At 33.1% G+C, this 15,955-nt stretch overlaps 1 protein-coding gene, 1 long non-coding RNA gene and 1 pseudogene across 5 annotated transcripts in view; all 3 read left to right on the top strand.

Annotated features, from left to right (window-relative positions):
• Positions 1–4,046, top strand: part of LOC110007678 (uncharacterized) — a 5,107-nt gene extending 1,061 nt beyond the window's left edge. Inside the window, exons 2-3 of one of the 3 annotated variants that reach the window (XR_016043044.1) lie at positions 1,035–1,100; positions 2,933–4,046. This is a non-coding gene — a long non-coding RNA (uncharacterized LOC110007678). The remainder of the gene's footprint in view (positions 1–1,034; positions 1,101–2,932) is intronic. The other 2 variants (XR_016043045.1, XR_002281747.2) reach the window with 2 other exon arrangements.
• A 4,127-nt stretch (positions 4,047–8,173) lies between these two features.
• On the top strand, positions 8,174–10,325 carry LOC148780074 (uncharacterized; annotated as a pseudogene).
• Positions 10,326–10,468: 143 nt separating this feature from the next.
• On the top strand, positions 10,469–13,829 carry LOC105421026 (protein MAINTENANCE OF MERISTEMS-like). Of its 2 annotated transcripts, XM_088850016.1 has the most exons (5): positions 10,469–12,054; positions 12,175–12,359; positions 12,467–12,545; positions 12,718–13,145; positions 13,242–13,829. In XM_088850016.1, exons 1-4 carry the CDS (start codon positions 11,973–11,975, stop codon positions 12,753–12,755), a joined length of 384 nt encoding a protein of 127 aa, XP_088706142.1. In that variant the 5' UTR covers positions 10,469–11,972; the 3' UTR covers positions 12,756–13,145; positions 13,242–13,829. The 2 variants fall into 2 exon arrangements, 1 of the variants encoding a protein (XP_088706142.1); XR_002281739.2 differs by having other exon boundaries at positions 10,469–12,359; positions 12,816–13,145.
• Positions 13,830–15,955: the final 2,126 nt, after the last annotated feature.

A 15,955-nucleotide genomic window follows, 5' to 3' on the forward strand; every position in this document is an offset into this window, starting at 1 on the left:
GGCCTTAGGCCACAATGACACCAATCCGAGGTCCCAAATCTCAGACCACATACTGGATTGGGAATTTCTAGATCAGTTTGATGTCTTCAACATTGTCCATTTTAGAGCGGTCCGATAAGATAATTAAGTCTACAGGTCCAAAAGTGCCCAAAAACACAAGTCACAACTCTACGTTTAGAAAAACCAAAAAACAACATCAAATAGGCAAACTAGGAAAAGAACTGAAGGGGACTGACCTACTGCTTAATTTTTAAAAAAATAAGGATTTTTTTGTATTTTCCCCTTAGTCCCCAAAATTTTGGGTCTTAAAATTAATGCTAAGTGGGATTTTATCCAAGGGAGTAAATGGATAGTATATTCCTACGGGAGTATAACATCTTTTGGCATGTGAAAAATCCACAGATATTTTAACTCATTAGCGTCAATAAAAAAAATCGTAATTGTATCTTTTATGCACTGAAAAATAAAAAAAAGTTTTGAGATTGAATAGAGACCATCCAAATTTTAATAAGACAGATCTAAAGGTTAGAAATTTCAAATTTCTTTTAAATATATTCATCTACTAGTTCTTAAAGTAGTTCCTAAATTTTCTTTTTGAAAAAAACGTCCCACCAGTGCATGACATGAAATGAGTTAGCGGATGGTAAACAGTGCTTAAATTCTATCTCAACCATCCATCATCTGCTACAAAAGGTTTAGTATCGATGATGTGGATGTTGTCTACTTCCTAACAAATCCTAAAACCTTTTGTTTATTTGAGAATTTTGAACATGACAATTATACAATTGTGTACAAATATATTTTCAGTTTCAATAGTCAATATAAGAAGGACAAGGTTTCTATGAGCTGGCCGACTGGTCTATTCACATAAGTATTCTATCCAAAATCTAGATGTTGGATTCAAAATTTGAGGGAACGAAAATGTCAACCATGATATATAGGAACCTGAAAAAAAAAAATTAAAATAAAAATACAAATTTTTTGACATAGTTTTAACACCATAGTTTTTAAATTTGGAAAATTGTTTCGTGCAGGCTGGACCGCATTTCTACATATGCATTCCAGAAAGTGTAAAGAATCCATCTTAAAGACTGATGCAAGTAGGTGTTCTATCTAAAAACAATAGAAACTAACGGTCCAAATGTTTTTTTATTAGAATTATTGTTTCTAGGTTTTAAAATTTATTTATTTATTCATATTCATGATCTGCATCTTTAAAAATTAAGTCTTAAAATTCATCTCAAAAATAGATTTATTAAGAGGCCCATATTTCTACATATGTGGGTTTGGCCGCATAAAAACCAGGTCCTTTAAATTTTTGCAAGGCTACCATTTTCTAACGTCCATCTCCAAGTTGGATGGTACAAATGTCAGGGGATGTTTTTTTTTAAGTGTGTCCCCTGATGCACATATTATTTTTTCATTTAAAATTGGCTCAACAACTCACACATATCTCACATGGAGAAAGAGGGGGGAGAGGGGATGAGCAAACAAATAACATAATAAAAAATCTAAATATTTCCCACAAATTAAGTGTAAATAAAGAAATTCATCATAAAAAATGCTAGTATCATATTGATCTCTCTCAATAATATAAGCGATCAATGTGAGACATTATCTTATGAACGATTGTTTCATGCGGGCTTAACCGCATTTGCACAATAAACGGTCCAGAGATATAAAACATCCATCTTAAAGATGGATTATCAAATCCGTGGTCTATTTAAAAACAACTGTAACTAATGGTCCAAATGTTTTTTTAATATAATTCTTATTTCTAGTTTTCAAAATTTATTTATTTTTTTGTATTCTTGATCTCCATGTTAAAGATTATATATTCCCTAAAAATTAAAATCAAATTATATTAAAAATATATATTTCTTGCCAATCCCGCATTTCTACATGTGTGGGCTTGGCCGCATGCTAGCCGTGTCATTATCTTAATAATTAGATTAATAATAAACATGGGTGCAGTTATATAAGGTTCCAACCTTAAACAATCAAAGTAATAAACCAAACTACTAATCCTAGATACTTGAGCCTAATAAACATAAAATACTTACCCGAACATCAGCCTGATACTTAGAAACCTAAAACTCATTACCTTAAAGTCCTATTCTTGTAGACTCCTAAAAATCACTCAAATTGGATCAAACTTGACTGCAAATTATAGAGGAGATCACAAACTTTCTAATAGTTGAAGAATCACTCAAATCTGGTATACGATTTGGAAGTTATGGCTTGAATAATTTTGTGCTCGAAAATTCTATTTTGGCCCTTGTGTGCAATTTTAAAAGATTTCAGGCGTTTCATGTAGCTTTTGGGTTGGTCCTTATATGCATTGTAGCTAGTGAAACCCTAGGAAGTAAGGGAATATTTCTTAGGCGAAACATAGAACCCGACCCTATATAAACCCCCGAACCGTCCATAATTAAATCATCCAAAATTCTCAAAAATCACAAGAAAATCCTATAAAATCCAAAAAATATAGAAAAATCTTAGAAATTCAAAAAATCCCTATAAAATCCAGAAAATCTTAGAAAAACCTTATAAAATCCCTCATGAATGAGAAAGACTAGAAAATTAGGAAAATAGCCAAAAACCCTGGGAAAATCCATACAATCCATAAATCTATAAAAATATATATAATTGAGAATATTATAAAAACCCTAGAAACTAAAGATCTAAAAATCCTAGAAAATCTTTAAAAAAAGCCTTAAAAAACCCTCACGCTTAGCCTAAATCCTGAAAATCCTAACCATAGGTAAACCTTAAGCTTATTCTCTACAATTTCAAGACTCTAATTTCAAATTTAAAAGTCTTATGAAGAAAATGCTCTAAGCAAACCAAAAGCCCTAGGATGAATATGCCCTATGCCTTTTTTCAAAAAAAGAGAAGGAGATATGTATTAACAACCTGCGATTTGATACAGGCACCATCTCCGAATCTTCGCGTGTACTGAGCCAATAAGATTGGGGAGATAAGTTTTACTTTCTTTTCCTTCAATTTTAGTTTAATATAATGATTAAGTTTAATTTTTTCTTTACCGATCTTTAATTTTAACAATTAAAAGCATAAAATTAGGAAGGTTTCATCTGAGATCTCTTCATATTTACGTTGTAAGTAGGAGCCAAGTTCGGCAAGGTAGGCTAAAGGCTGCCATCTCATTGTTGGGTCAGTTATTTAAAATCACCTCTGATAAAAATTATATTTTTATTGAAGGGTATTTTAGTTACTGCAAAACCATTTTGAGTAGTATATACCATTTGTAGATAGATAAAGGGGCATGGGTGCGGTTTCTATAAGGTTGCAACCTCAAACAATCCAATTAAGGTGCGCCTCCAAATTTTATCGTAACAAGTAATTTTGTTGTAAAAAATTCTTAGGACTATCTTAAAATCTATTTTCACATCTAATTAGAAAATTTTAAACTCCAAAAATAGTTAAAATCAAGGAGATCTATAAACATATGAAAATCTTGGAAATGGACAGCCTAGATAATGTGTTGCAAGATGCACTATTTATGAGACTCAAAAATATATATTTTTTTTTTATATTCATACATCTCGATGTCGAGATGATTAAATAGAGGATTTTTCAATATTAAAATGATCATTCCGATAGATTTTTGAGGTGTATCTGTAATTCTACATTTTAAGGTTGCAACCTTATATAAACTTTTCCCTTTTAGTTCCTGTGAAACCATTTTAAGTAGAGACTTTCTACACCATTTTGTAGATAGATAAAGGGGTTATTTTTGGTGAGGGAGAGTATTTATTGAGGTTGAGATTGGATGTTTTGGGAAAAAACATCATTACCATTTTGACCTATTTTCTAATTCATTACCATTTTGGCCTATTTTCTAATTTTCATTCATTATAGGCGGAGTCTTAGTGATGGAGTCGACAATGGAAGTTGGCTCGATGGTTGTTTCGTGGCAACATGAATGAGAATGTATAGTGCTTTGCGGATTGTAAAGTAACTATTGTATTTACCTAATGTTGTGATTGTTCTATGATAATTAAATTATCTCATTGTTGATTGCATGTGGATGTAGTTCGATTAGTGAGAACCACCCATACTTGCAAATGCCCTGGTGTTTGGGTTGTAGTTTGGGTCTTTTGAAATCGATTTGCTTACAATAGACGAGTTGGGTCAATCAAGAAAGTCTCAATTCTCAACAACCATGAATAGGTGTTTAACCGAAAAAAGAAATAAAGAAAAATAAGTAAAAAGGAAAAGAAAATTAGGAATAAGAGCAATCATAAGCATACGTAAACCCACACACATTATACGAAAAGTTCTGCTTTTTCCTAAAGAAAAATTTCATATGGAGCTAAGGTTCTAAACAATCAATTTAGAGTCCACCTCAAAAATTTCACTAAAAAAGGTTGTTTAGATGCTCAAATATCCTCAAATTAATCATCTCCACATCAGGATACATGGACATAAGAGAAAAATGGATTTAAAATTTTGAAAATAGTGTATCTTGTAATGCATTTCAATTTTCAAGATTTTCAAATGTTCATATATATGCTCGATCTACAGCTTTAAAATTTATAATTAAATATGAAAACATTATTTTAAAGCTATCACAAAGATTTTCGAAACCACATTTCTCAACACTATGGGAAGATGTGCTTTGTTTTGAGCCTCAAACCGCACCCTTTTCTAAATAACGATTATCATTACGAATATTTTGGAAAAATAATCATGAGTTCTACATTTCATATTTAGTTTTCTAAATTTTGAAATGCAATATCACAGGTGTTAACCATGTAATGATTATTTGGTTGAGTAGCTATTTTTTTTGGGGTAAGTATTTTGTTGAGTAGCTATTACTTTTGTCATTTACTGTACAGACCATTCAATAACACTATCGGTTTTTTTTAAAAAAAAAAATTTAATATTGTGCTGACCATTTCTTTCCCCCATTTGTTACCTCAATGTAACATCAGGGATATGGCCTCCCAACATTATTACAACAATGAGTTATTAAATCATTGTTTGCTTAACTACTTTGGTATTAACACACACCTCGACTAATAACTATCAATATTTTAAAAATTGGCGATCCAAATTGAAATTGCCTGATTCTAATCGAAAATCTACTGAAAATAATCAGGTTATTATTTTGAATGGTTGGTTATATAAAATATATATTATATTTTAAAAAATTTAGAGAGTGCAAGGGCTAGCACTTGGTGCTTTAACCTAAGGTAGCAATATAAATTATGGGGGAGGTTTGTTTAAGCTTTCCATTTTAAGAAATCAAACTAAGACTCACCTCCAAATGGTATCAAAAGATCTTTCAGTGCCAAAAATCCCTATGATGATATGAAAATCTATTTTCATCTCTAAATATAAAATTTAAAGTTTCATATAGTGTAGATCTAGCAGATCTATGAATAATTGAAAGGAAAAAGTTTACATAAGGATGCAAGCTTATAATGTAGAACTACGGATGCACCTCAAAAATCATCGGAAAAGGTAGTTTTAATATTGAAAAACCATTTGATTGATCATCTCGATATCAAGATGTATGACCATGAAAAAAAAAAGATTTTAAGTCTCATAAATAGTGCATTTTACAACATATTATCTACCCCGTCCATTTTCAAGATTTTCATATGTTTATAAATCTACTTGATTTTAGCAATTTTTGAAATTTAAAATTTTATAATTAGATATAAAAATAGATTTTGAGATAATCCTAAGAACATTTTACATCAAAATTATATACCATGATAAAATTTGAAGGTGCACCTTACCTCTACAGCTGCGGATGCATCCGTATGCCAACTGCACCCTAATTGAAAATCTTGAAAACAAGCAATTTAGATAATATACTACAAGATGCATTATTTATAAGACTTGATATCTTATGTCTTGAAGTCCAGATGATTAATTGAAAGATTTTTCTGAATCATTAATGACCGTTTTTGGTGAGTTCTTAAGGTGTGCTTAACTTTTATTTTTTTGGGTGAGTAAATGGGGAGAGGGCTCTACCCTTGGTAGGAATTGAGCATACGATGTAGCATTGCAAATTGTCAAGTGCTAACCAATTAAGCTTGGACTCCTTTCCTAAGTGTGCCTAACTTCTATGATACAATAGATTAAAATGAGCCACAACATTCAAAAAAAATTATTTTAGATTTTATGCCCAATCTAGGATATATTTTTAACTACTTAATTTTACATCTAATGATCAATAATGATTACAATATCTTTAGATGAAAAATAAAAAAGGGTGTGGTTTCTACAAGGTTACAACCTTAAACCATCCAATTAAGGTGCACATCTAAATTTTATCATAATATATAATTTTGATGTAAAAAATTGTTAGGATTATCTCAAAATATATTTTTATATTTAATTGTAAAAATTTAAACTCTAAAAATAGTTGAAATCAAGTAGATCTATAAACATATGAAAATCCTAAAAATAGACTATGTAGATAATGTGTTGGAAGTGTACTATTTCTTGCATTCAAAATCTTTTCTTTTTTTTTATATATATATTCTTATATCTCGATATCAGATGATTAATTAGAAAGTTTTGCAACATTAAAACAAATTTTTTTTTTTTTTTTGGTATGGATTTTTGAGGCTCATTAGTCTTCAGTTTAAGATTGCAACTTTATATAAATTTTTGGAAAATTACTAAAAATCTCTCAAAATGAGCTTTTTAGACCTTCTACCCCCACCTTAACATTTTTTTACTCTTCTTTTTAAAAAATCAACTTTCCTTACTAAAACCGCCAACCCAAAAGGCTCATGGCCGGCTCACAGCTTTTCCTGACGCTGACGGCTTCTTGCTCAAGGCTCATGGCCGGCTTACAGCTTTCTCTTTCACCACCATTGCTTCTTCCTCACAGTTTTCTATATTTTCCTAAGCTTCTTCCTCACCTCTTCTTCCCACCGGATTTCCCTCTCCATTAGCTTCCTCACGGTTTTCCCTCTCCACAAATTTCTTTCTCTCTCCATTGGCTTCCTCACGCTAATCAAATCTCTCTCTAGGCCCTACCCATTCACTTCTGCGACAAAATATCTATTTTTTATCTCCCTCTCTCTCTAAAATCGAATATCTCCATCGAGGGTGTCACTCTCCTAGTTTTTCTCTCCATCTCTTTACAATCGAAAGTCTCGTCTCTATAGAAAGGTCCCAAAAAGCTCTCTTTCTCTACACAAGAAGGTCCCACGAGTCTTTACGAAGGTCCCACATAGCATAGCTATATTGAAACAAGACCTAATACAGGTCGAGGTCGATTTTTGAGGCCCAAGTATGAAAGAATAATTCAATTTAATATTTCAAAATATTGCTTTTAGTATTTATGTTGAAACTTTCACTTTGGGGTTAGAGATTGGCAAGTGAAAACGTATTTGTTAATGACATGAAGTGAAAATGTGAATCAAAAGTTTGTTACTTGTGTTAAAATTTATGTTGTTTCTTATGAAAATGTGGATGAGAACCTTTCCCTAAATTCTGCTGTTGGGTTTTTTATTTGGCCATATTGGCTGTATTGAAATTGTCATTGACAATTGAAGGAATGGATAGGTAATTCTTAAGATGCATTTTTATTCTTAATTTGTTGTAGGTATTGTCAATGTCTCTCTGTTGTTATTTTACGGTATGAATGTTATTGGTGATAGTAAAGTTTGGCTTTATTTTTTTTTATATTATGTTGATCTTATAGATGTTGATCTACATTATTTAGTTTGTTTAAATTTAGTAGCAATTCATGTTTACAAAAATCTTTTGTAAAATTTGCGTAGCTCTTGTTAAAATTTAATTTGTCAATGACAATTGAAAGAATGGACTGATAAATGGCTTAAGATGTATTGAATCTATTTTCTTAAGTTGTTATGGATATTGTCATTTTATTTGTATTTGTTATTTTAAGATATAGATGTGATTGATGGTAATAACTTTTAGGTTATTTGTATTGCATTTTGTAGAAGTTGTAGATGATAATCCATCATCTTTCTTATGTTAAAATTTAGGACCAATTCTTGTTTTATAAAGCTTTTTTAATATTTGTCAAGCTCTTGTTAAAATATAAATTATCATTAAAACACAATAAGCATAGGGCAAGTTCGAGGCTAGTATTTAAAATGTTGTATATGCAATGTATGGAGTAAGATATTACAAATATTGTACAGGACAAGAGAAAATGGGTGATAATAGATTAATTTATTGCATTTTCGGTGGAGAACTCCAAACAAGTGGCGATGGGACTTTTGATTATATTGGTGGTGATGCATTTACCTTTTTTACTGATTGTAGAACTAAGTTAGATGACATACGAAAGTACGTAGCAGAGAGTTTCTTACTTGACCTGCACGTGATATCACTGAAGTATTTTGTCCTGATAGATATAAAATTTATGGTAAACCTATTTATTGACGATGATATTGTTAGAATGTTGAATATCCATGAAGGCGAGAATCAAGTGTTAGTATATGTATTCCATGGGAGTGAACGTAGTTGTGGAAGTACTTCACATAATACTATGGCAATCGAAGAGGTTAGACCCCCACAACCTTCAAATGTATTGGTATTTGGTTCTGAATAAAGCAATGCATCAAGGTTACTTAGCACATGGGAGGATGTGCTTGTTGGGGTAGGACAACAGTTTGAATCTTTAGAAGATTTATGAAAAACACTTAGCAAGTTTGTTATAGTAAACCATTTCGCATAACGTCTTGTTAAAAATGAGGGGTATCATATAAGGGAAAAATGCAAAGGTGATAGATGCAAATGGAGATATATGCTGGGAAGTTTGGCACGATGGATATTTTTCAAATCAAAACATGGATAAAAGATTACTCATGTAATATTGGGACAAGCAATGATATATAGAGAAGAGCGTCACGGAAATTTGTTGCCTCCTTAATCAAAGATAAATTAAGTGACACTACGCATTACAAGGCTAGAGAAATCATGGGTGATTTGTCTCGAGATTATGGGTTAGAAGTACCCTATTGGAAGGCTTGGTGAAACAAAGAAACGACCATCAAAGACATGCATGGTTCGCAAGAGGAAGCATACAACCAGTTACCAGTATATTTAAACCGTGTGACTGAGACGAATCCTGGTAATTATGCGACAGGACAACTATGATTGGGAGGTAGATTTCGTCGATTGTTCTTAAGCTTTCATGGGTCAATATATGGCTTCAAAAATGGATGTCGTCCACTTATATTTCTCAATGAGACATCACTGAAGGCATGATACTTGGGACTCTACTTGCTGCCAACTCACTCGATGGAGATGGACAAATGTTTTTCGTTGCATTCACAATTGTGGATGCCGAAAGTATAGATAACTGATTATGGTTTCTGAAATATCTAAAGATTGATATTGGGGCGGATTGTGAAATCATATTTTTGTCAAATAGACACCCTGGTGTAGTTGATACTGTATGTCAAGTTTTTGATAATGCTCATCATGCCTTCTGTGAGCGTCATTTAGTGGAGAATTTTAAGAAGGATGTAAAACACATACCTAACGATGTTAAAAAGGCAGTTGTATATGCCTTTATCGGAGCATATAGAGCATATAGGCAGCAAGAGTATTTTGATAAGATAATAGAAATTAGATCACTTTTTGAGGACGCATTTAAGTGGTAATCGATATGACCAAGTAATAACCAATGTGGCTGAGTCATATAATAAGTGGATTTTAGAAGCATGAGATATGCCAATTCTCTAGTGTGTTGACTTGATTAGGAGACAAATCATGAAACTAATGGCCACTCGCAGTTTGAAAACAGAAACATGGAATACAAGACTTACCTTGCAAGCACAAAGCAAATTAAAAAAAATCATTAAGCAATCCCTTTCCGTGAGCGTAACTGTGGCATAAAATGGAGCAGTGTATGAAGCAAGGGGTGATCACATGAATTATACAATAAATATTATTGCACGAGAATGTGAATGCTGGGGTTGTCAAATAACAGGTTTACTTTGTAAGCATGCTTGTAAAGCCCTTCAAGCAATGAATAGGGATCTTGTTTACTATTGTGAAGAATATTTCACAGTTACAAAATTCTATGAAACATATTCCGTACCTATCATGCCAATTACCTTGATCAACTTATCTGGGCATAGTTTACATAGACAGCATCCTCCAGAGGAAGTAAGAGTACTTCCAACTTACTCAGGACGCTCCCCTGACCGACCTAAAAAGAAGCGCATCAAGTCGTAGGAAGTACCGGTGCGAGCTATTTATTGTAGTCGGTGCAAAGGAACATGTCATAACAGGGCAACATGTAAAGTACCTATTTGAAGGCACAAGGAAATATTGGTGTTTTTTATTTGGTCTTTCTTATTTGTAGCACCCACTTTTTAATTTGTGAAGCATCATGTTTGGGGCACATACTTATATATATATATATATATATATATATATATATATATATATATATATATATATATATATATATTTCAATGTTGGATAAGGACATGATAATTTGTGAATTGTTTTTCTTTTAATATCATTTTCTACATTATAGGATCAAAGAGAATTTTATGTATGTTATTATCTGTCAATATTTAACAATATTATATTAATTCAAAAGGTTGAGCAACAGAGAGCCTGAAAATTTTAGTATATAATTGCTTAATCTCCTATTTAATATACAATGGCAAGTGCACCAGATTACTTTGGTGTATGTTGCTTTAGCAAGTGCACCTCATTGCTTTGCTGCTTGCTCATGATCTCTCTCTTTACTGCATCAAGTGTCTTTTATTTTTCATTGTAGAGCAGTTTGGTATGTATTCTTCTACTGTACTGCTGTTTGGAGTGTGTTCTTTCAGTATCATGCTTTTATGTTTTTTTTCTTTCTTTCTTGCTTTTGAATGTGCTTCTCTCTCTTTCTCTCTTGCAAGTGTCATGAAGTATTTTCTTTTTTTCTATATGAAGAGTGGGTTTGGATTGAAGCCTTGAACGTACACTCTCAAGGTTTTTCCATATGAATGAAATGTGTTGAATTAAAGGAAAAGTGTATGTAAAAGTAGTACTTTCTACTTTCTAGTTCCCCACATGTTTTGAGTGCATGCATCCCTCCTATGTGCTCTGTATGAGTGCATTTGTATATGTTTTTTTGTAGTGTAGTTGGATGTGTTTGTAGTTTTTTGGGATTAAACTAACAATATTTTTTATTTCATTCGTTTTCCTTGTTGTCTTATACCATGTGACTTGATTCATGAGCTATTATTTGATCAATTTATCTAGGAAATGGTTCCTTGTTTGTTTTTGCTTCCTATCTATAGTTAAAGGAATTTGCATACACATAGGCTCTTTATTGATTGCTGATTTGGGTTGGAAGGACATATGGCTTATGGCCCAATGATTTGGCACCAACCATCCTATTGTTGATAGACTTCTTATTTTTTATAGTCTTCTTATTGTTGCATCCAAATTTGGCATCAACCATCCTATTATTGTTGATATACTTTTTATTGTTGCATCAAGATTTGGCATCAACCATCATATCCTCTTAATTGATGTGATGTGCACATATAAAACTCTAATAATATAAATAGATTTAATGATGCAAGACCCGAAACTGTTAAGAAGAACAAGGGACCCATCCACTTTGTTCGATCAAATGGAAAAGGTACGATAGTCTATTTACTATACTCCATGATTTACATTTATTAGATAACTCTTATATTGTTTATAACTAATATATGTCATTTCTTATTGAACTTCATTTCAGATAAAAAAATGTCCATATTAATGAATCAACTAAAACCTTAAGAAAATGGGACCTAGATCAATGACAAGTACCTTTGGTCGAGAAGACCAAATTGAGCTCATTAATTAACATTAGAGTCTCTAGTATCGATCGTAGTTTATTGAGGGCCTTCATGGGGAAATGGTGCAAGGTGACAACTATTGCACATTTGACTGTTAGTGAGATGACTCTAACCTTGTACGATGTGTGACATATATTGAGGATACCTATGACAGGAGAGCCTGTAACCGGCATCAGACCTACAGACTACAAGGTTTTTCTCATGGAGTATTTAGGAGATTGCCCTAAAGGTGATAGCTTATTTCGTCTTAAGCATACTTGGTTGAGGACGAAATTTGGACAACTATAAAAAAAACCTTCCAAATTAAAACTCCTTCAACACACTCGAGCATATCTGCTATATTTGGTAGGCACAACGATATTTGCCGACGCATCTCAAGGGTCAACGCTTACAAGTTACGTACAACTGTTTCGAGATCTCGAGGAGGCTAGGAAGTACGCATGGGGTGCAACAACACTTGCCTTCCTATATCGTTCATTGTCTAAAGTCATGCATGGGGATACGCATTTTAGTGGGTCAACAATACTACTACAGGTAATACTTCTACTTTTTTTTACATATTTACATATTTGCGTCAATATTTTCATATTTGCAGTCTTTTTGGCTTGGAAAACTAATACTTCTATTTTTTTTTTATGCAGTGTTGGATCTATGAACATTTCCCAGCTATAGGCACCAAACCTAAAACTATCACCATAGAAATGCCTAGAGCTTGCAAGTGTAAGAAACATCCACATTGCAAAGACCCATTAACAATATTTGAGGACATCTTAATTGATATTGTTAGTGTTATGTTTTTGTTGTAAGTGACATGATTAAGGTTAAGACATTTCAATTGATAGTGTTTAATGCAAAGACCCATTAACGTTGTTGTGTTATATTATTGTTGTAGGTGAATTGGTAACCAACCATATGAGTACACCCCACTAGATACGCTTAGTAAAGAGAATGCGTTGTGCCGGTCATATCTGATAAGTTTACACATTGCAGAGTATTATATGCCGGATCGTTTGCTGCGGCAATTTGGAAAGTCACAAGTTATTCCCGTGGGGCCTCCTAAGTGGGCGAGGAGGGAGAAGGGGGGTCTACACCCCACTACTTGGAGTGATGAGTTAGCTAGCGAGATAAGCGACTGGCGGCAACGAGAACGCAATGTTGTCAAGGCAGCCACAGATAAATATAGTGGAATGCCTACAAAGGATTATATGGCCTGGTATAACATGTTCACTCATAGATATGGAAATACTCCCTTGTGCCCCCCTTCACAGTCGCAATCAAATACCCTCCCCCCTCGCAGGCCATGATGACGAGAGGATATTGGTATATTATTTTATTAATATATTTTAGTTTTTATTGATTTAAATTAATTATCTATTCAAAGCAGTTATTTCTATGATTTTTATTATCAACTTGCAGCGATTAACCTGTATAGGGATGCTACAAGCTGCACTTGGTGGTGAAGTATTAGTAGGGGAATAGAGAGGTTTAGTACAGGCGACCCACGATTTGTTAGTGCAGAACATTCTTATTGATCATGCCGAGGAGATGGTGGATGTGAGGGCGAGGATACAAATGGTGGGGATGACGACAACGAGAGCGAGGAGACAAATGGTGGGGATGACGACAACGAGCGCGAGACTGATGAGAAATGCAAGACTGAAGAGAGAGATGGTGGAGATGAGAAAAGAGAGAGCGAGATTGATGAGGAAGATGAGAGGAGAACGAAGAGCAAAAATGATAAGGAAAGAGAGATCGAGATTGATGAGGAAAATGAAAGGAGAACAAAGAGCAAAAATGATAAGGGTAAGGGTATTGCAAGTTGGCCAATGGTTGAGGTCAAGAAAGTGAAAGCCGATGTATTTTTTTGGAACAAATGTAAATTTAAAAGTATGAAGCTCTTTTGAGACATAAGTTGAGTATCGAGATTGAAACTGATGTTAAGTTATTTTTGTACAATTGAAGCTACTCTATCATAGTAGCCAATTAATGAAATGTTCAATATTTTTGTTGTCATTGTATTAATGGAATCAATACCCTTTTAAGTTCTTTTTGTTGTCATTATGTTAATGGAATCAATACCCTTTTAAGTTATTTTTGTTGTCATTATGTTAATGGAAACTGCTTGGAAACTTGGTTAAACAAATGTCAATATATTCTTTATGAAGGAGTTTATAAAGATTGATATGATTGCATAAGCATTTTATCTTTGCATAAGCATATGGCAATCTAATCTTTCTTGGTTCATTACATAAGCACTTCAACTTCATCTTGATCAAGTTTTATTACCTTTTGGCCTTTACATTTGAGCACATAGCAACCTCAACTGTGGGGGTCTCTCATGTTAGAGTGGTAAGAGTTATATTTGAATTGGCTTCATTGGCCCCTTGACATGACTTCCCCCTGGCTTGGTAAGAGTTATATCTTACTCTTGTTCCTTTGATTATCTCTCTTGCTTCTTTTTTTCTTTGTGCTTGTATTGTGTAGTGGTTGCAAAGGACAAGGAGAAAGTCTCTCTCGGCTGCTCTAGAGAAGATCAAAGAAGGTTATAATATTGTATATGGAGTTTTCATCATGTTTTTTGCTTTAATGAGTTCATATTTTTTTCTTTTTCCTAATTTATTCCATTTGGGGCTAATTTTGACGTGGATTTTTTTTCTTTTATTTCTTCTTTGTTAAAGAGCTGATGGTCTTCGGGTTGCTATCTCTGTTGTTGGGTCACTGGGCAAGGTCGGTTGCTGAAATTTGTGTGAAAGCCTCTCCCTTGGGGTCGTAATTCTATCCTTATGAATTAAGGGGGAATATGTATCTATTATGAATTAAGGGGGAACCTTGTGAATTAAAGGGGCATAAGTATCTATTATGTGTTAAAAAAGATTGCATGCTGATTTCTAATGAAAGTTGGAAGCTATGAACAAACCTTTAGGGCATGCTATGATTGTGACATGAAAATCCAGGGACTATACATGATTTTGTAACACGTGATTGACCTATCAAATGGTGTCTGAATTAGATCACCACCATTAGAAAGGTCTCTGAGTCTATTTTAATCTTTATGTTTGGGTCCAATTGAAATTTTGAATAATTTGAAAGTTATACTACACTTTATGCACCTATGTCACTGTTGATAGATTGTGTAAATTTTCAGAAATATCACTATAGTTGCACTAAGGTTGTGTTTGACCAAATGAAGTCCAAATGACTCATAACCATAACCATTTGAAAGATACATGAGTTTACTATGAGTTTCATGTTTTAACATTATCCAAATTCTGTATAATTTAAGAGTTGTGTTTCAAAGTATGTGTATTTACCATTGTTGACAGAATGCAGAAAACTCAGAATTTTTGTTCTTGTTTTCATAAGTTTTAAATGATCGAATGGAGTTCAATTTCCTTCAGACCACTGTTATTTGAAAGGTCTATGTGTCCTTTTGAAGTCACTTGTTGAAAGCATTTTGAAATTATTTCTAAATCAATAGTTATACATCAAATTATGAGAATACGTCACTGATGACCAAACTCAGCAACTTCCAGAACTATTGCTTCTGTTACCTTAAGCTTTTGACAGACCAAATGTGGTCCAAATGCTCTCAAATTACTATCACATGAAAGCTAAGAATGTTAACTTCAAAGTTTGTTATGGAATTATATTGAAATTTCGTATAAAATTGATGTTTATGCCCCTGTTTATGAAACATACCCCAATATTGACGTTTCAGAATCTCAAGATTCTATATTAACCCTGAATTGGTCATGCTCAAACAAGCTTCATACTTTCTGTAATTGAGGGAGGCTCATACCGACTCTGAAAGAGCAATTGAAATGAAGTAAATTTCCCTCATAAGTTGGATGTTATGTCTCACCTTGCACATGCATATTTCTGATAAGAATTACAATGAATTCTTAGTTGTTGTGTAGATCATACATCTGCTATGCACCGATATGTTAAACATGGATTGATTCTTTTGCAAGATGATTGAAGTTATCTGTTATAAGATACTGAAATGGCACAATAGAGAGAGAGAGAAAGAGAGAGAGATGGAGATTTCGTGCAATAGAGGTACTCTAGAGAGAGAAAGATGGAGATTTCACCCAATAGAGGTATTTTAGAGAGAGAGAGATTTCATACAG

The sequence above is a fragment of the Amborella trichopoda genome, chromosome 10 (genome assembly GCF_054954075.1).
Source record: "Amborella trichopoda isolate Santa Cruz 75 chromosome 10, AtrichopodaSantaCruz75HAP2 v2.0, whole genome shotgun sequence".
Lineage (NCBI taxonomy): Eukaryota > Viridiplantae > Streptophyta > Magnoliopsida > Amborellales > Amborellaceae > Amborella > Amborella trichopoda.

Bases quoted from the DNA above. Each gene is read 5' to 3' on its own strand.
- LOC105421026 (XM_088850016.1), top strand. From the start codon at position 11,973: ATGACAGGAGAGCCTGTAACCGGCATCAGACCTACAGACTACAAGGTT. The intron at 12,055-12,174 runs GTGATAGCTTAT...TATATTTGGTAG, and splicing joins TTTAGGAGATTGCCCTAAAG to GCACAACGATATTTGCCGAC. The intron at 12,360-12,466 runs GTAATACTTCTA...TTTTTTATGCAG, and splicing joins GGTCAACAATACTACTACAG to TGTTGGATCTATGAACATTT.